The sequence below is a fragment of the Hippocampus bargibanti genome, linkage group LG10, assembly GCF_051943395.1.
Source record: "Hippocampus bargibanti isolate YZ-2025 linkage group LG10, ASM5194339v1, whole genome shotgun sequence".
Classification (NCBI taxonomy): Eukaryota; Metazoa; Chordata; class Actinopteri; order Syngnathiformes; family Syngnathidae; genus Hippocampus; species Hippocampus bargibanti.
This window is the reverse complement of record NC_142743.1, coordinates 17,767,724-17,787,298: the sequence shown is the minus strand read 5'-3', so window position 1 is coordinate 17,787,298 and position 19,575 is coordinate 17,767,724. Positions and strand designations below refer to the sequence as shown.

Here is a 19,575-nt window from a genome sequence, read left to right as displayed (position 1 = left end):
GATGTCATCGCGACGCGTCCTTTTTGAGCTGCATGTTTCTACGACAAAACTGGTAATGCGGTCCCACACAACTGTAAAATTACACGAGAGTCTTGAGAATAACATGTCATAGCAATATTATGGTGCTTCAAGTTAGAAATTTTGATTCCATTAAAAAATCGATTTTGAAAAACCACCGAATAAATGTGTCTGCTTCTGTTTAGTGTTTCTGCAATACACACGAAGACACATGACACGGATGGGTAAGGTCAATAACATCCTTTTTATTCAATCAGGCGCTGCTTTACTCATACTGCGATTTTCTTCTTATGGAACAAATAACACATGCATTATAGTGAGAGCTCTGGGGGTGTTCTCGCAAAGAAATGGTGCATAGACAGAGGCGCAAAGGAGATGGGACTAAAAGGAGTGGGGCCAAGGTGGCCTCATGCAGAGTAAGTTTGGCAATAAGGTGCTTGTAGCTTTCATTTTAAAGGACAACTGACGTCTCCGGACAAGTTGTGTCCATAATTTGTAAAATGGCTTCAAATGACTTCTACTGAGCGTATTTTACAAAGATTCCACCGCATACAGCTATATTTTACGTTTTTAAGACTTGCGCTGAATATTACGAAAGTCTTGTTTTTAAGTTGGTGACGAGTCCTCACATTACGTTACTGAAGGAACGCCCCTGACTGATTGTAGCAGTCCTTCCACCACGTCAATGCATTTTGCTGCACTTGTTTGGTCGGAAAACTTCGTGTTGCACCAAAAAGAGGCAGAAGAGGGCGACAAAGCTCCGTGTAAGGAATTAATCAGCCTGTGGAAACAGGAAAATGTAGCACCAAAAAAGAGGCAGAAAATGACGACAAAGCTCCATGTAATGAATTAATCAGCCTGTGGAAACAAATGTTTGTCGTCATTTTCTGCCTCTTTTTTGGTGCTACACCCCCCCCCCCTATTGCCTCAAAATGGTACGGAATAAATTCTTTAATCAATTGCAAACATGTATGCTTTCCTCTTCAGAACTATTTGAATCATATTCATAACTGGATGAGTAACAAGAAAGCATATTCTCCGAATCTGAAGCCATTGTTTTGATTCTCCAGCAAGGCAAGACTTCTTGGAGTGACACCACAAACAAGGGAGCGGGACCATCTGAAACTGGCCACTTTCGGGTTCATTTTTTTGCAGATTTTGGACACTTTAAGTCATTTTTATTGGTGTTTTGCATTTGACTAAAAATATCATCATTTGGGTATTTTAGATGCTATAAAACGTTTTTCTGCTGTCAGTTAGGAAACAAAAAAATGATGTCGTTTGTCCTTTAAGTACAAAGGCTCTTTTGTCCTCAGACCCTGATGAGGCAAAATAAACTAATCAACCCAATTATCTTTGTAGAAGAAGAATCAGGGCCACACTGACACAAACTGAGAAAATAAAGTTGAAAGAATTTCAAAGAAATGTGTATTTTGATGGGGGGGAAAACATGACAGATGTAGCTCGAAGATGAAAAATTCTGACAAAAACAAATTGTGACTAAAGTTGTAATATTCAGAATTAAAGTCATCATGGTGCAAGTCGTCATGTGCAAAACCAATTATAAGAAAAAAAAAGATGTAAAAAGTAAATCATTACATTCTCGACTAAAATGACTATTGTGCTTTGAAAAGAAGTGTGGCCCGAACACTTCCTATGTTCAAACGAGGAAATGGTGTCATAAAATTATGTGCTAATGACACAGTCATGGGACGGTCTGCGCAAACTAGGGAAAAAAAGCATTGCGGCAAACTTCATGTATGTGTAAGAGATCCCAACACTTTTTAATTTTTGCATGAATAATCCATGATGAACGCAACTCGCGGAGGATATGAAGAAAATCTCTCTTCCTGTTGAATCTTAAATAATGACTACTGTACCTGCAGTGTTTCTGTTGATGTTACGTATTGCACATTTTAAAGACAGTTAGGTGACATTTGCGAAACCTCACTGACGTATAATTAAATCTAAAATATAAATATCATACATGTTTGTGGCTGTATTAAAGTGAAATGAATTATGGGAAATGTGTTGCTACATGTGTAGACATCTTTCTTCGACTTTAAATCGTCACATTGCCTCGTTGGAAAAAAATAACACCAATACAGTGATAGCTTGGCTTACGAACTTAATTGGTTCCAAGACAGTGTGTAAGGTGAAAAGTGTGTATCCCAAAAATTAATTTCCCATAGGAAACCATTAAAATGAGAATAATCCGTTCCCAGGTCCCCATAAAACATAATTGTACTTTCTAATTTTCTAAGCCTTAAAACTGCACAAAATAGACCGTATTTTATGTAGAATAAATGTGCTATGGTATTATAATTAGAACTAAACTCTACAGTATAATAAAGTGGTTTTATTGACCTTTTGACGGTCGCTGATGGCTTAATGGAATGGAGAGACCGGTTTAATTTAATCAGCATTAAACACTTGATGAGGAACGTAGCCTTCTTCTTTCACCATCTTGAGGAATAATCCGTTGTAGGTGCTTTCTCTGTGATAATTTTACCTAGTTCCTCATCAATTGCGTTCTGTTTAGCTGGGTCGATAGCTTTTTGCATCAAGTGTACAGATGACTTGTGCGGGTTGTTTGTGAAGCCTGATTGATGGGATATTTTAACCTTCCAGTCTACACTCTGCTTTTGAACTATCAAAGTTGAAACTCTCTCACTGTCGTCTGCTTGTCTCTTTAATGTTTAAACCACATCCTCACTGCTGCGTTCTTGACCAATCACATGGCTTTAACCGAAGACTGAGGGTGGGGAATAGAGGACAAAAACAGTCGGCTGCCATTTTGTTGTTAGGAGAACGGGCTCGTTCGTGAACGACACATCACTCATTGTGGCAGCTCTGTGTGTATCCCGAAAAATAGTTTGTATGCCAAGGTAAAATTTTCATAAATTTAACGTTCGTAAACCGAAAAGTTCGTAAGCCAAGGGATTCGTAAACCGAGGTATCACTGTAGTTTTATCAACCAATCAGATCCAAGGAATTACTGCAATGTATAATTTCTATGCATGTAAGCAATTCAAGAACATGAGCACAAAGCCGCATGGCCTGGGCTACCTGTGCACAGCAGCTAGGACAGTTTGGCCTAACAAGCGACAGTTACTTGGAGCCAAGCCTAGGGGGGAGGGGGTTACTTGTAGGTGGGGCTCAGTTGGCTTCGTATGTGGCGAGCAGCGCGGCGTCCACGGGTTCCATGCAGGACGGGCATGTAAAGGAGCGCATGAGCCATGTGTCGATGCAGTCCAAGTGGTAGATGTGCAGGCATGGCAGGAATCGGATGGGGTCACCGTACTCAAAGTCCATCATGCAGATCACACACCTGGGAAAGATGAGTGATTGGACTGGTGCATTGAGGCTAGACAAAATAGGACTTTTCTTCCGACATCTGATGCCCAAATCACAGTAGACGAGATGGAGGAAGTTTTCAAAATTCACTTAATTGGGCTTCATGTATTTGAATTGATATCGACAATTTACACATTTGCAAAGGTCGACATAAAATCAAAACAAAAAGTTTATTCTGGTCAGTGTGTAGGCTTTATTTTTTTTACACACAGACGCTCCTCAACTTACGAACATTCGAGTTACGAATAACGTTTCATACGAACATTTTTGCGGGTATGTTTGGACAGAGATGCTGTAAATTATATTTTGTATTTCTCACCTTTTCCAGCTGAGATTGCTTACGATTGGCTGCGTACTGTGCTTAACGCACACTGACACGTTGGAGGTTTCAAGGGCTGGATTTTTACACGACGGACACCAAGGCTGACCCAATCAACTATGCTGAAATGTTGCCAATGAGTTCAGGCCCCAATCCGCCGAGCTCGATTACGATTGGCTGCTTAGATTATGTGGGCGGGGAGGAAATCCCTCTTACCAGTTGAAGCTCCAGGAGGACGCAATGCATAACAAAAAGTAATGGCTGCTGGCACGTAATTCAGTAATTACGTACCAGCAGCTTCAGTACTGGCTTACTGAAGACCCAAGGATATGTGGTCGTACTACAGTAGGTGTGAATGTATTTTACGACTGTTAGAGCGTCTGTGTTTGATACTTCCCCGTTCAGTGTTCGACTTAAACATACATTCCATAGAAAATATAGCACTTAAGCAACTTACAAACAAATTCATCTTACGAACGACTGCTCGGAACATATCTCGTTCGTAAGGTGGGGAGCTTCTGTATAGGTTGTTGATTTATTTATTTCGTGCCAAGATAAGTTGAGTGCTTGAGTGCAGTCCACAAGGGTGCATGCCATTGTGCCATTGACAAGGAATGGATGGATTTCACATTTTGATGTGGAAAAAAAATGTAAACATATATTGGAAACAAACAGTCGGGGTAAAGTATTCATGACTTACTCTTTGACTTTATGGTCGGAGGGGTTGGAACCTGGATCAAAAATGCCTCTGGGCAGGTGATGGATGAGGCCGATACGCTGGGCGATGCGCACTTGTTCCTCCTCGCTCAGCTGACTGGCCAATCGACTCTCCCCAGGGGTGGGGTGGTACACGGGCAGGGGCTGTGGGTGCTCCTAAAAAGCCGGCCAAAAAACAAATAAATTTTAAAAAATCACATCAACCAACCATGCGAGCTTTGTACAGGGCCGTCCTTCGTATACACAACAACCCCCGCACACCCCAAATGTTATCACATTTTTCTCATTTTCAATAAAAGTCAACAATGGCTTGAATTTTTATTATTCTGTTAGCCTAGAGTGAACACTGGCGCGAATGGCTGCCGCTGCTCACCAGCACAAAAACGTTCTTATCCCGTGACTCTAAAGTGTCCTTGAGAGTTTGAAAGGCGCTTGGAAATTAAATGTATTATTATTATTATTAATAATAATATTATTATTATTATTAGCTGGTCTTATAGTTCTCATTGAACAATCACCTTTTTTCTATTAGTATTTTGACCTGGATAGGCATGATGCCTGTCACAGCACCGTCAGTTTTTATCTATAATTTTTCTTGCATTTAAATGTTGCAGTTTTAATTGGAGGTACTTCGTGTATGAACTGCACACCATAAGTAAATGCACCATGCCTTATTTATCATAAGTGAAAACATGTAAAGACTTTGGAAGAATGTGGTAACGACATTTTCTGGCTAATCAAGATCTTTGTGGATTCAATGCTTTTTCATGTAAAAACATATCGAACATTTATGTGTTCTAACCTTTCACACTTGGGCAATCTCCTGAGATCCAATACAAAAATATATAGACAATAATGTTGAGATTGACACGTCACGAAGGCATTCAGTGACTGGGACTGTACTTTCCAGGTAATGTAATTTAGCAACACGAGAAATCTCTCAGTACGATGAAGAGCAGTCAAACTACGACCATGGCAAAAAAAAAAGAATACCTCTCGAACAACAATCAAGCAATAGGTTGCATTACATGAAGCAAGGACAAATAAGACATGATTGGGTAGGATATTGTGAGTTTTTGTGATCAGTATAATGAGCATAAGTGTAAATGTTTTTGGTTAAATGTTGGCAGGTAGTTGGAAAAAACAATCCATCGTGAACAGTCGGTAGCTATCAGGTGGCATATGTAGGTCGGTGTGGGGCCGGCTTAGGTCACCTGGTAGGGCGGCGGCGGTTCTCCGGGCAGGCTGCCCACCTCAGACTCGTTCAGCAAAGACAAATCATCCGCTCCTTGAGAAAACAGGCAGTTCCCCATTGAAGTGAAAGCAGCATGAGCGACATACACACGGACGAGCGCACACACAAACTCGACGACGCAACTAGCTTCTTCTTTCTTCTGTGTCTTTGCAACAACGAAAAATAATTGGCCAAAGCTCGACGTCACGTCACTAAAAAAACTCTGAGCGCTGTTTTCTAGCAAAAATAATAATCTGCTGACATTAATTTGAAGAACGAAGACGAATCATTTTCGTGTCCTAAATTCTTGTTTACAAAATGTAGACCGGAAGTCTCGTCTGAGTTTTTTTTTTTGTTCCTTCCGCAACAGAGGGCGCTTGCCGTGACGACTAAAAAACACATACTTTTCGATTTAAAACGTGACGGTACTTTAATTTTCAACAGAATCATAACGAACACAACTTAAAACAGAAATTGTCTCATCATTAATTAAAGTTACATTGTACACTCTTACCGTTCCGAGACAAGAACAGCGTGAATTACGGGGTTACTTCAAGGCAACGTCGCAGGTGGAGATCATCAGAGCGCGCCATATTTGATCTGCATGCCTTCTAATACACTAAGCTAGGAGGGGCATCGGAGTTGACTCATAAAACCTGGTAATACGGTCCCACACAACTGTAAAATTACACTAGGGACTTGAGAATAACATTCTTCCAGGAAAAGAATAATACTTCAAGTCATAAGTTTAATTTCAATTGAATTTGATTCATCAGGTGTGAATCTATTTAATAGCAATGTGAATAAATGCTAGATTATGAATGTAGTAAAAAATTGACATTTCACAAAAGATGGGAGATTTCTAAAAACCCTTTTGTTATTTTTTTGTAGGTTAAACTCACCCATTTGAAATTAAAAGTAAATATTTAAAGTAGTTTTTCAGTATCAGACTTCTACTTGGGTTATTTTGTAAAATCAACAAATCCAATAAACATGCCACTCATACACATTATTTTAGATGTATTTTTGTTAAAAAAAAAGCAAAACTAAGCAATCACACCTACCTACCGTGCTAACACTGAATGTATTTCCCCATTATGGAATGATTAAAGGTTTTCTGATTTCTCTGTTTGAGATGTGTTTTTCTGTAATACAAATGAAGACACGGGACACTGACAAGTACAGTCAAGAACGTCCTTTTTATTCAATCAGGTGCTGCTCTTCTCAAACTGCGTTTTTCTTCTTATGGAAAAGAAACTGTAATTAACACATGCATTTCACCTAGAGCTCTGGGGGTGTTCTCACAAAGAAATGGTGCGTAGACAGAGGCGCAGAGGACCTGGGACTAAAAGGAGTGGGGCCAAAGGGGGCGAGGAGGCTGCTGCCTAGTAACCATACACGCTTAAGAAAACAAACTAAACGAGAACATAGACCTGGAGCTGTCCAGCATGAGGTGAGGCAGAAGGGGAAAAAATAATAGGTAACCCACCCCCCCAAGAGGTGCCAACCTCTCATACAGCCACCCGGTGTGTTTGAAGTAGTTAATACTGCTCAGAGTTTTACTATGTAAAACTCACCATTAACGATAATACTTAGCAGGGATTCCTTTGGGGAAATATGGTTGTGAAAATGCAAGCCCACCTTCTTTCCTTCAACCTCATGCAGGATAAGTCCGGCAATAAGGTGCTTTCCGCTTTCATTTTTAAGTCCAAGGCTTCCTGTCCTCAAAGAGATTTTAAACACAGCATACCCTGATGAACAAATTAAAAAACAAAAATCCAAATTAAAGTGAAAAAAGGGGGAAGTAAAACAATAAATAACCAAAACAAAAGAGCAAACTATTATCCTCGTTCAAGCAGCCCCTGTTCCAGCATCCCGAAGCGGTTCATTCAGTTTACTCCATTCCAGAAACAACATAGAACACACTCATCCTTAAGAAAAAAAAAAAAAAAAAAATCCGGACTCAAGTACACCCCCAAAAGCCCATCAGCGTCATTTGTTCACATACATTAGCTGTTGAATGGAGAAGCAGAAGTGATGGGTATGGCGAGATACAATGTGTAGCATACAGACAAGAATAACATGTGAGCTAACTGCATTCTGCTCAGACAAAAAAAAAAAAAAGCTTCTCAGTAATATTTTTTTGTTTTTGTTTTTTTGGGGGTCCCGCCATTCAGCCGGAGAGAGCGAGAGTGACGGACACACAGTTACATACTACTTGAGTGTCAAAGAGAAAATAGACAGTGGAGACAGGGATTGGGTTAGGTGTTGTTGTTGGAGAGGGGGGGGGAAGCAACAGCCCAAAAATGACACCTTTTTTTGCCATTATTTATCATGAAAGAAGTAATTGACACCTTTTATACTCATATGCAGATATCAGCATTTTGATATCAAGAAGAAGGGGAGGAACGATAATGGTTCATTTGAAACGGTTACAGTTGTGCTCAAGCGCCATTAACCAACGAACCAAACCAAACAAAAAGTGGATTACAAAATGGAGTCTGTGAACAAAAGGCACTTTCAAGGGACAACCTTTAACAGCTGGAAAACTATACACTACAGCACAAGCACTAGAAGAGTCATTTACATAGGCGGGTGGAGGCGACGAGCGGGGTGGTGGCGATATTAAGATTGAAGGGGGGGGGGGCAAAAGGGGAGAGACAATGTTGCCTAAGGGTGAAGACGGTCTCGTGGTGTTTGTTTGTCTGTGTTCTACTTCATGTATTGGCGTCAGCGTCAGGATCACACTTTCGGTTTTGGATTTAGGCCGATATTTGGAGTTAACTGCTGGTGAGGTTTAGGCAGCGCTCAGGTGGAGAAAAAAAAAGTTGCCGTTTTTTTTTTATCAGTTTTGATTGATGTATCAGACCCCCTATCCTGCCCCCCTTGACTCAATAGAAGAATACAAATGGTATGAGAGAGAGAGATATAAGAGGAGTAATAATGTATTTTTTTTGTTGGTTCATGACCAAATAGTTGTGAACAGAATTAATGTTTAAAGGACAACCGACGTCACTTTTTTGTTTCCTAACTGACATCAGAACAACGTTTTATAGCATCTAAAATACCCAAAACACGCCGTATGATATTTTTATTCAAATGCAAAACACCAATAAAAATGACTTAAAGTGTCCAAAATCTGCAAAAAATTGAGCTGTGAATTGGGCATTTTCAGAAAGTCCCGCCCCCAGCTCGTGACGTCACGCCAAGACGTCTTGCATTGCTGGAGAATCAAAACAATGGCTTTAGATTCGGAGAACATGCTTTCTTGTTACGCATTCAGTTATGAATATGATTCAAATACTTCTGAAGAGGAAGGCATACATGTTTGCAATCGATTAAATAATTTATTTGTGCCGTTTTGAGGCAACATTGGGGGGAAATGTCTCACCCAAAAAGAGGCAGAAAATGGCCACCTAGCTCCTGTGAGAAATGAATCAGCCCGTTTCCACAGGCTGATAAATTCCTTACATGGAGCTTGGATGCCCTCTTCTGGCTCTTTCTGGTGCAACACGAGGTTTTCAGACCAAACAAGCATTGACGTGATGGAAGGACTGCTACAGTGTGTCCTTTTTTCGGTCAGGGGCTTTCATTCAGTGACATCACGTACGGACTTGTCACCAACTCAAAAACAAGACTTCCGGAATATTCAGCACGAGTCTTAAAGCGTGAAATATAGCTATGTGCCATGGAATCTTTGTAAAATACGCTCAGTAGAAGTCATTTGAAGCCATTTTACAAATTATGGACACAACTTGTCCGGAGACGTCGGTTGTCCTTTAAGGAGCACCGGTTTTCACTTGATGTCACTTGATGATAAAGAAGTTGTGTAGATTTGTTTTCCTTCAGCCCTCCCGCATTTTTTTTAATAAACAAACGATTACACAGTAACATTAAAAAAAAAAAGACAGAGGAAATAAAAACAATACCCCCGACTTACAAAGACTAGGATTTTTTTTTTTTAAATCATGGCCCTCTAAGTTTAGAGTCCCAAGAGCTTATGGACTTGCGACAAATACATTTTTTTTTCTCTTTTCTCGTAGCTTTCTTAAAAATCTCTAACAGACAAACACAATGATCTACCCAATGCATTGCACGTGGCTCAATCGACACATATTTCTCAATAATAATACTTTCCATCAAAAAAAAAAAAACATTTTTTTTTCTTCTTCAATCCTACAGTCAAAATTAGTTGACATGTTTATCTAAGGTATTAGAATTATGCGCTGCTGCACATGTGTGTGGTGTCGTTTGGGGCTGGGACTGCAATGGGAAGGTCAGGCGTTGTCACCCGAAAGGTATTCTGGGAAAGCCTCAGAAAATAACTAGACTGCCCACCAGCTCGCGGAGCAAAATGTTCAAAAGGAGCATAGTTATATCATAAATATATATGTACTGTATAAGATCTCTCTCTCTCTTCCTCTCTCTGTGTCTCTTTGTCTGTCTGTTAAAAGCATGTTTACCAATCCTCTATAAAGATGTTTCCAGGTCAGGGTTTCCCAATTCGTAGGGTAGCACCGTTTTTTAAAAAAAATGTATAATTTTGTAGGTAAAAATTGTCCGAATAAAGAATAAAAGATTAAAAATATTGTATCACAAATTATATCAATTTAATGAAATTGGTTAGGTTAAAATTAATCAATTAACCGACAACTATTTTTGCCTTGACCAAACCAGTTACGGAATCAAATTCAAAAACTTTACTGAGCACAACATGAATCCCTCTTGTGTGATCTTGTTTAGTTGTTTATAACATCAAGTGAACAACAATAATTGGTTGGTAAATGCCAATCATGAGTAAAATGAGTATGTCAGTGCGCTTTTAAGTAAAGTTAAATTGTCGATGAAAAGGTTTCTTCAACCGTCATCTGTACTTCTTTGAAGGTGTCGGACGTTTCGCTTCTTATCCAAGAAGCTTCGTCAGCAAACTAAAGTTTTACTGGTAGTTTCTGCCCTATATATATCCCTACTGTCCAGACGTGGCGGTGCCGGACTCTGCTATGATTGGTCCCTGCTCTCAGGTTGGGGGGAGCAGAGGACTAATCCCTGCGGCTACACTGATTACTTCTATTGTCCTGACTGACGACTGGCCTAATTGTCCAATTTGCCCTGGTATCACCTCATCAGCATAACTAACCAGGGCAAATTGGGCAATCAGGCCAGTCGTAGCAGAGTCCGGCACCGCCACGTCTGGACAGTAGGGATATATATATAGGGCCGAAACTACCCGTAAGACTTTAGTCTGCTGACGAAGTTTCTTTGATAAGAAGCGAAACGTCCGACACCTTCAACGAAGTACAGATGACGGCTGAAGAAACCTTTTCATCGATGGACCACTCCTGTACGACTGAGAGCTTACACAAAGTTAAATTGTAGTCCATGATTTGATGAATCGATGGAGTAATCGGTTCTAAAAATAATACGAGAGCTCAAAATACGAGATGACTTGTGCTAAATTGGGAAACCCTGGCCAAGGCCAATGTTTTTAGCATTGAGCATTAGCTAACATGCTAATAAAAGAACTTGAAGTGTAATACAAATTGCATGAAGTGATTTTAGAGGCACTTTTATATTATTGTTAATAGTTTTGATATATGTTTTCGCATGAGAGCCCGAGACCCGAATCTCGTTTTTTACTATCCCTGCAAAACAGAACCAACAGCGAGGCAGTCCAGTTATTTTTTGATGTGGTCTTTTGATGTTGGGTTGTGTCGCCATGAAATTTCTTGATGTAAACAGTTTATATGTAACAAATGTCAATTTGGATAAACCTTAAATGAATGAAAAACAAAAGAGGCATTTTGGACGACCAAATATGAAAGGCTTCCCTTTATCATTCTATGATGCGTGTGAGTATGTGTGTGTGTATGTGTGTGCGTGCGTGTGTTCCTTTGAGTGGATTTTAGGGTGAAGCAACGCAGGGGATTGTGTGTGATGAGCTGGTGTTACCGTGCTGTCCTTGCGCGCAAGAGATTTTGAGAAGCTGTGTAGTTGAGATCTACTCACTGAAGTCCGGGCCTGGTCCGAAGCATGCTATACAGTTACAGTGGCCAAAAGTGTTATGACATGCAAAACAATCCAAGTGGAAGAAAACCAAAAACAAAAAAAAAAATGAAGAAATGGCAATAATAGATGAGATCACAAGAAAAAAAAAAACTAAATGTTAAATGAAAGCTAATAATATGAAGCTCATGCTGTGTTTGTGTGTGTGTGTGTGTATTTGTGCTTCCTGTCAAATAAAAGAAATTGAGAATAGGGATGGGCATTTGACTACTTTTTCTTTAATTGAGCTAATTCTTCAATTTAAGATGATGAATTAGCTACTGTAGCTCATGTGTAGCTAATTCATGCGGATGAATTCGCTCAATCCAGTGACTTCATGTTAGCATGAAGTCAGTCACTGGATTGTTACTGGATGAAATTGTGAGGTTTTTGATGGAATTTTTAATGTTATTTCTGTTATTTCTTTTTTGTAAGAGTTTTGTAAGAGTTTAAACACAAACTCAGAGAGGATCTCTTTAATTTAGGTTCTAAATACAAGAAATACTATATATATATATATATATATAAGATGGCGGCTCCCCTCTCCCGGCAAATTGGCGTTTTCATGTTTGTTTGTTGAAGTAATTATAAGTGCCTTGCATGCTGGGTCCGAGAGGACAATAATTTCATCTGTGCTGTATGTCATGCATATTAGCATATTTGACAATAAAGCTGACTTTGATATATATATATATATATATATATATATATATATATATATATATATATATATATATATGCATACGAATGGAATCCAATGCCAACAGAAGTGAAGCCAGCCCAAAGTGTAAATCATTTTGTATCTAATTATTATTTCGTATTTATCTATGTTCTTTTCCCATACAAATGATGATTATAAAGCTTTAAAAAATATTTTTTTTGCCCCAAAATCTTGTTCTTGCACTGGATGCCCCTTTAGTAATTTTGTTTCAAATGTATTTCACTCTATTGTCACTCAGTAGTTGACTCAATTTTGCCTGACAAGATACGATTAATCTATTTATTATGCCCATCCCTAATTCTGATAAAAAGATGAGTGGCTGTGTGACAGATTATTTCAGGTAAAATGGTTGTGTGTGTGTGTGTGTGTGTGTGTGTGTTGCACTTGAGGGGGTAAATTAGACCTGGATGCACAGCCACATCTCTGTAAAGCCTCCTTAGCCCTCCCTCATCGCCCTTGCGGCCGTGAATGTGCAATTCTGTTCATCCCGAATGAGAATTAATAGTGCATAGGTGATGGGATGAAAGAGCACATGTAGCCTTTTAGTGTTTTTAAACGCTTGTAACTAGCTGACGCTTATTCCCATCCCCCAAAATCACCCCACCCCCCCGCGAAAAAAAAGAAGAATAGTTGCCCCGATATATGGACAGGTAAACAATAAAGACCAGCCACTTAGTGCATATATGTCACACCATCTGATGGCGTCACTGGGATTGGCCAATCACAAATCAATGGGTCTTCAGGGCTGAGCGAATGAGGTGCGTGAGAGGGTGGAGGTGGCACGCAGGGATGTGGCTGCATGGGTGGTCTTGAACCAAAGTGGTGGTGGTCATTAAAGTGGGTGGCGCCATGATCTTTGAGATCGTTCGGCGCAATTTAGGTGACTACCATTTTTTTTAACCTAACAGGCCAATCAATGTGTGGAGTTTTGTGGTGGAGAAGACAAAAATGATAACAAAATATGTGATAAAAAAAAGAACCACAAATGTAAAAATTGGTCAATTTCCAGGTTGCCATATTTGTGTTTCATGTCCAACATTTCGTTGATGAACGTGCGACAATTCCTCGTCTTCCGCCTGGCGGCGCGAGTCTGTCCACTCCATCTCATGGAGCCCTCCTGCATTTCCAAATGCAGGGGGGGAGATACGAACGTTCCAGTTCAAATTGCGTTTAATGGGAGTGGCCACTTGGGATGGGGCGGGGCCATGTGGGGGTTCTGTCGTTGTACTTTGTACAATGTGGGCAAGAGAGAAACCTTTTTGAGTGTCAGCAGTCTGCTCTTGATCGTTTGGTTTTTCCAATTTTCATGACACCATTTTAGTTGATGATTCGTCGAGACCATGTCAGAGGAACCAGGACTGTGGAGGAGAACAGGGAAACAGTTAGTCATTACGAAGCTTTTGCTTTGCAACGATGCTACCGCCGAAAGGGTACCGGTGATGGCAAAGAGAGAAACTATGACAAACTCTTCTTTTACTTTCGGCTTTTCCCTTCAGGGGTTGCCAAAGAGAATCAGTGTCCTCCATCTTCAGAGGTTTGATTCAAATGTTTGTTTTGGCCAAGCTTTTACGTCGAATGCCCTTCCTGACACAACCCTCTGCATTTATCCGGGCTTGGGACCGGCACAATAAGACACTGGCTTGTGTCGCCTTGTGGCTACAGAACAAGTAACTCTATGTACTTAATACAGATGAAGATGCTCGATAAAAGGCTCAAATGCTCTAAGATACATTTTTTGACCGTTAGGCAGCACTTTCCAATGCCATTTTTTTTGCAAAGCTCTGCTATATTACATAGAGTGGAAAAAAGTAATAAGGTCAATTTTGCCACTCGCTGTTTTAAAGAGAGCTGACTCAAGCTATTCTCTGATTGAAAACACTTGTGTTGGTCGACAACTACACAGTGCGGGACAACTATTCTTGTATTGAAACGTGGATCCATGTTTGCGATTCAAAAAAATGTGGTATTATTAAACAGCACTTGAGCCAGAGCGCAAAATGTTCTCTCTAAGAGGAGTTTTCGCTTGTGTTTGCATTCCACGTCCCTCGACCCGGGAAGTGCGGCAAATCAGGCCACCGTGTTGTCTCATTTGTGTGTTCAAACCTCTCTCCAAAGTTTCACCAATCCCACCCCTTCTTTCCTAGCCGTGACTCTTTAGCGTTTGTAGTCAATACATCCTCCTGGCTTTCACTTCCATTAACCCCCTACTTTCTTCCTCTCCATGTAATCACCTCCCACCCTCCCATGTAATCCTTGGCAGAAGAAAGTGACCCCCCGCCCCCCTCGCTGTCCAAGTCCAACAGCCTATGACATCATGTCTGGTTGCTGCTGGCAACCAGACAGCCAGGACGTGACTGTGGAGTGCAGTGAGCTTCAACTAACTCCCTTGCTCTTTTTTTCCCTCTGCCTTGTGCTCTGTGTTTTTTTTTTTGCCTCACTCCTTTCCTCTTTACATTCATCTGCGTGCACCGCTCACACCTTGCCACCAGAGAGCGACTCAGACCGCTTTTTTTCTCTCTCAGACTCGGGCCTCACTGTACGAGCCGAGTGACAGATAATAAAACTGCGGTAAAATTACACGACGAGCTTAAAATGCATTATAAACTTTACAGTTGAATTTTACCTGACCTCTAATCTTATGAATGCACATGTTCAACCATTCAATGTCTCTCTAACAGGGACCTGAAAGGCAAAATTCACAATAAGTGTTAAGATGTCCCGTACAGTCCAATTCCCTGTACCCTGACCATCAAGGAAGATTGTAACAGAGATCCAGAGAGACTGGAGAAGTCACGGAAATACGACCGAAAGACCTTATGAAACTATTTTAGTTTCATCATGTCTTTTTTAGGACTATGAAGATCAACAACAGTTGATAATAACAATTGGGCTCAGGTGAAATGTACTCGATGTACAATGGACTGCATTTACGTTATTACTGAATAGCCATGTAAGAGTAATGTGAATTATGAATTAATCTAGCTGTTTCATACCAAAATTGGTACATTTAAATATATGTATTCTTTATCTGTGAGTTCAAATGTATTAATTTTGTCACATCATTTGTTGAATAATTTGAAATGAAATGACTAATTGCCCATTTTTAACTCATTCACTGCCAGATGATGTGCAAAAATGTGTCCACTCAAGTGCCAGGGGTTTTGTCATTGTCACTCGAATTCAAGAATGCACATATTGAGTTTTAGGACTACATTAACATTTAATGCAGCTGAAGAAACCTTATACTTTTTTCTTTCATCAGAAAAAAAAAAGTTATTTCCTAAATTATATGGGTCTGGAGTTATATGAGCATGAAATGAGGGAGGCCGTCCAAAATAGAATGCAATACATACATATTGGTTTATATAGCGCTTTAACAACAGCTTAAACTGGAACAAAGCACTAACATGGGAAAAAGAGAAATGCTGCCCCTTTGTGGAAGGGAAAAACATTGGCAGAAGTCTGGCCGGCGCTTTATTGGCATCCACGCAAGAAAAAACAAAACCCAAACTAATTCGGGAATGGCACTTTATGTCATATTTTCAACTCCCGAATAAATTTGTGAATGGCAGTGAATGACTTAATCTGTCTGCTCAAATGCAATAGTGTAGGCCACAAAGATATATTTTTTGACCACTAGGCAGCAGTTCATACACAAATCAAGATGTTTTTTTTTCTTCGAAACGTTGGTTAATCGATTGTAGAGGATAATAAGATCTCATGAACAGATGTAAACTGTTGTCACGTGGGGGCGAGAAACGAGGGGCAGGAGTTTTTGGCACGGCGGTTACGTGTTCATGCGTGTGTTCGATACATGCTCAAGCACATTTGGAAACGGTTTGAATGCCCCCTCTGTGCCAGGGCCGCATCTGTGGAAGAGTGGTGCAGGTGGGGAGCCTGAAAACACAGGAGGGAGCACCAGGAGGGGGAAAGCGAGGGAAGGGAGGGGGTGTGCCGCAGCAACCGAGCAGTGTTGGGGAGCAGGGGGCGGGGGTGCATCGGGCTAGTTGCAGATTGCTTCCATGTGTGCGTATGGAGGGCGGCAGAGTCGATTTGGCTGCAGGCAGGTGCGGTTAGCCCCTAATGAGAAAAGTTGTGTTGATGATGGAGGAGGCCCAAGACACTGCAGCCCAGCGGCGTAGCGCAGCCAAGGCAAAAACCACAATGTAGTGCACTCGTGGCCTCACACGCTGCTCTAATACACACTGTGGGGCCTTGTGGAGATAAATCAACACTGGTCCAGCTCTAACTAACTGGCAATATTTACATTCATGGCAGGGAAGCTACCGTAGGAACAGAAACTGTAAACCGGTACTGAAACTTAAGGCCTTCATACGTACAGGACGCGGATCAATGTAGGTGGGCGATGAGCAATATCAAGCCTATTATAATACACCCCTGCGGGCATTTCACAGCCATGTCTTTGGATGTGGAAAGCTATGATGTCAATTCAAACAAGCGCCGTGTCTGAGCTAATCATTCTGGTCGACAAATGTGCTGTGAATGCACAAACATCAAAGTAGGTGTCAATGAGAGGCCAGTAAAAATGAGAACATTCAGATCTTTGAACAGATCACACACAATTCGACCCAATTCAAAACAGCGATCCTGCAGCTGTGGTCTTCGAGGTAAATGACTCCAAGTGCCACAACAGCGGATCGTGTTGACAGGGAGTGGGCCGTAGGTGTGGTTTAGCTGTATCCCGATTTAGGGACTGAGCCCCGAGAAGTTATCCCATAGCACCCGTGGTCATCAGGTGTGCCACAGGATTATTATCCAATTTCACAGAATCAATCTGAAAATTGTGACAAAAAAACAACCCTAATTTTATTCTTCTTTCGATATTGCGTGGGCAGCATTACACTGCCACTTCGTGGCCAAGATGTGCAACTATAAAAAAACAATATTAATTGGATTGAAACAAGAAATTATGATGGATTAAATTTTAAATTATTTATATCCTATGATCTCATCACAAACGTTTTTTTAAACATAAAATACTATAGAGTAAATTATTCTAAATTTTGGGGTGTGTTTTTTGATGAGAAAGAATAGATACTTCGCATTTCAATTCATTTTTGGTCTGCTCTGGGTTTTGAGCACTGAACAAATTACACTCATAAATCAAGGTACCACTAGATATATATGTTCTGTTCATTGGTACATATTTATATATATACCTTATTGGCAAACAGAAACAGGACTATCCACCCTTAAAAATACTGTTGCTGGTCTCAAAAATTATGACAAATCGGTTCATTCCCTCATTAAAATTGGGGCTGATTTTAAGGTTGGACAGCATATAAATGTACAATGTACCACTCTGGTTATTAAAGACTTTGCCTATCTTCATGCGCCTGTGACGCTCACGTTGATTTTCCAGCATTAGTGTTTCAATACCTCGTGTGTCTGATTTGTTTTGAAAGCTGACAAAAAGCTCAAAAAGTAACTCACTGAACGTAAAGCACTTAGTAGTAATTGAACTGAACAGTTAGCATTAGCAGCCGTGTCTCTCAAAGTCCATATGGCGCGGCCCCTTCAATTTTTAGCTGAGACTTTCCGTAGTGAGTGAATATCTAAACAAATCTGAAACTGTAGTGTTGAAGTGTGAATTTGTCAAAAGGATGATGCAGCCTGTGGAAGACCTTCTGGCTGAATTATATTTTCTAACTTCTTTCGTCAACATTCTCGGTTGATACATGGCAGCATGATGAGTCTGTCGGAATTGTAGGTGGCTACATGTTAGCATTATTAGCCTGTCGGAATTTTAAGTGGTTACATGTTAGCATTATTAGCCTGTTGGACTTTTAGGTGGATAAATATTAGCATTATTTGCCTGTTGGAATTGTAGTGACTATATGTTACAATTAATTAGCCTGTTGGAATTTTAGGTTGCTAAATGTTAGCATTATTAGCCTGTTGGAATTGTAGGTGGCTAAATGTTAGCATTAATAGCCTGTCAGAATTTTAGGTGGCTAAATGTTAGCATTTTGTCGGAATTTTAGGTGGCTAGATTAACGCCCCAAAAAGGAACTTTTACTTTCGTTGTGCTGGGTTTTCAAAACACTCAGTTACTGTCACAATTGCTCACTTTGGTTTGACTCTTTTACACTTGTGTTTATTGCACAGATATTGACTGAGATTATGATTTTAGCATTGATGAGTGACATCTTTTTCTAACTTAAATTCTTTTAAAATAAAGATATTTTTATTTACTACATTGCATTGTGTCGTTTTACATGAATGACAGTGGTAGTCTGTGCCATCACGATAGCCTCTGAATGCATTCTCTCGAACTGGGTCACAACTAATGATATCCTCATCGCTATGAATGGCTTGCTCTGCCCTATGAAAGCCAAGGCCGGTTGTTGACACACAAGTGCGACAGTGTGCATGCTTGGAAGAGAGTGATGAGGAGACACGGGCGACAGAGGTGGACGGGTGGGTGTTAGTTGAATGAGGGAGGCTGGCAGGGTACCTGAGTCTGCTGGGGGATATTCAGAAAGTTGTCCCGTGTTCCGATGCCGACAAACCGGTTGGGAGCTGTGGAGCCTGGCGTGGAGTATGCTACAAACAGAGAGAGACAAGTGTGTGCATGCTTTGACACAAACATATACACACCGAGCTCAAGCTCGAGTTTGATGTTCTCACCATCATGATTTGAAAAATTTGGTCAGTTCACTATATGGCAATGGATCACTGTCAAAGGAACTATTGGGAAAAGACAGCAAGGGAGAGTGATGCTCTCTTAGTCAAATGGGTGATTTGTTCGTGTTGCGGGCGACTTAATTGTTATTTCCCTTCACTTAGTCATGTAATCTGTGGTTACGTAGGGGGATGTCAAGTCTGTAATGAAGAGCGCTAACATGAGGGAGCGATTTCAAACAAGTCACTAATGATCCTCAGCAGCCCCTGGGCCCGTAATCATACAAAAACCACTGAGGACCCACTGTCGACATAATAATAGGGCGACCGGCAGAAGAACCGGATTCATCACCGGTGGCAACCGATGCGCCGTTTACATTTAGCTGGTCCAAGAGGAGCGTGTGACACCGGGTGCTGATGTCACAGGATCAAACTTAGGGCAGTTGTATTCACTGGACTCCAGCATGGCCAAGTGGAACTGACTTAAGGAAAGTGGTGGGGTGGGGCTACGGATGGCTGGGT

The 19,575-nt window shown here is 40.7% G+C and overlaps 2 protein-coding genes across 12 annotated transcripts in view; both read right to left on the bottom strand.

Moving 5' to 3' along the window:
• Positions 1-243: 243 nt before the first annotated feature.
• Positions 244-5,970, bottom strand: rnf11a (ring finger protein 11a). Its single transcript, XM_089005752.1, has 3 exons — positions 5,626-5,970; positions 4,395-4,567; positions 244-3,349 (listed from the first exon to the last, which is right to left on the bottom strand). The coding sequence occupies exons 1-3, from the start codon at positions 5,722-5,724 to the stop codon at positions 3,178-3,180; spliced, it is 444 nt and encodes a 147-aa protein (XP_088861878.1). The 5' UTR covers positions 5,725-5,970; the 3' UTR covers positions 244-3,177.
• Positions 5,971-12,212: 6,242 nt separating this feature from the next.
• nfixa (nuclear factor I/Xa) overlaps positions 12,213-19,575 on the bottom strand; it is a 162,655-nt gene continuing 155,292 nt past the window's right edge. For 10 of the 11 annotated variants that reach the window (XM_089006025.1, XM_089006031.1, XM_089006030.1 and 7 more), the window contains 2 exons: positions 18,887-18,975; positions 12,213-13,766 (listed from right to left, as the gene is read on the bottom strand). In XM_089006025.1, the coding sequence (XP_088862151.1) occupies positions 13,752-13,766; positions 18,887-18,975 (104 nt within the window). In that variant the 3' untranslated portion in view covers positions 12,213-13,751. The remainder of the gene's footprint in view (positions 13,767-18,886; positions 18,976-19,575) is intronic. The other variant, XM_089006032.1, reaches the window with a different exon arrangement.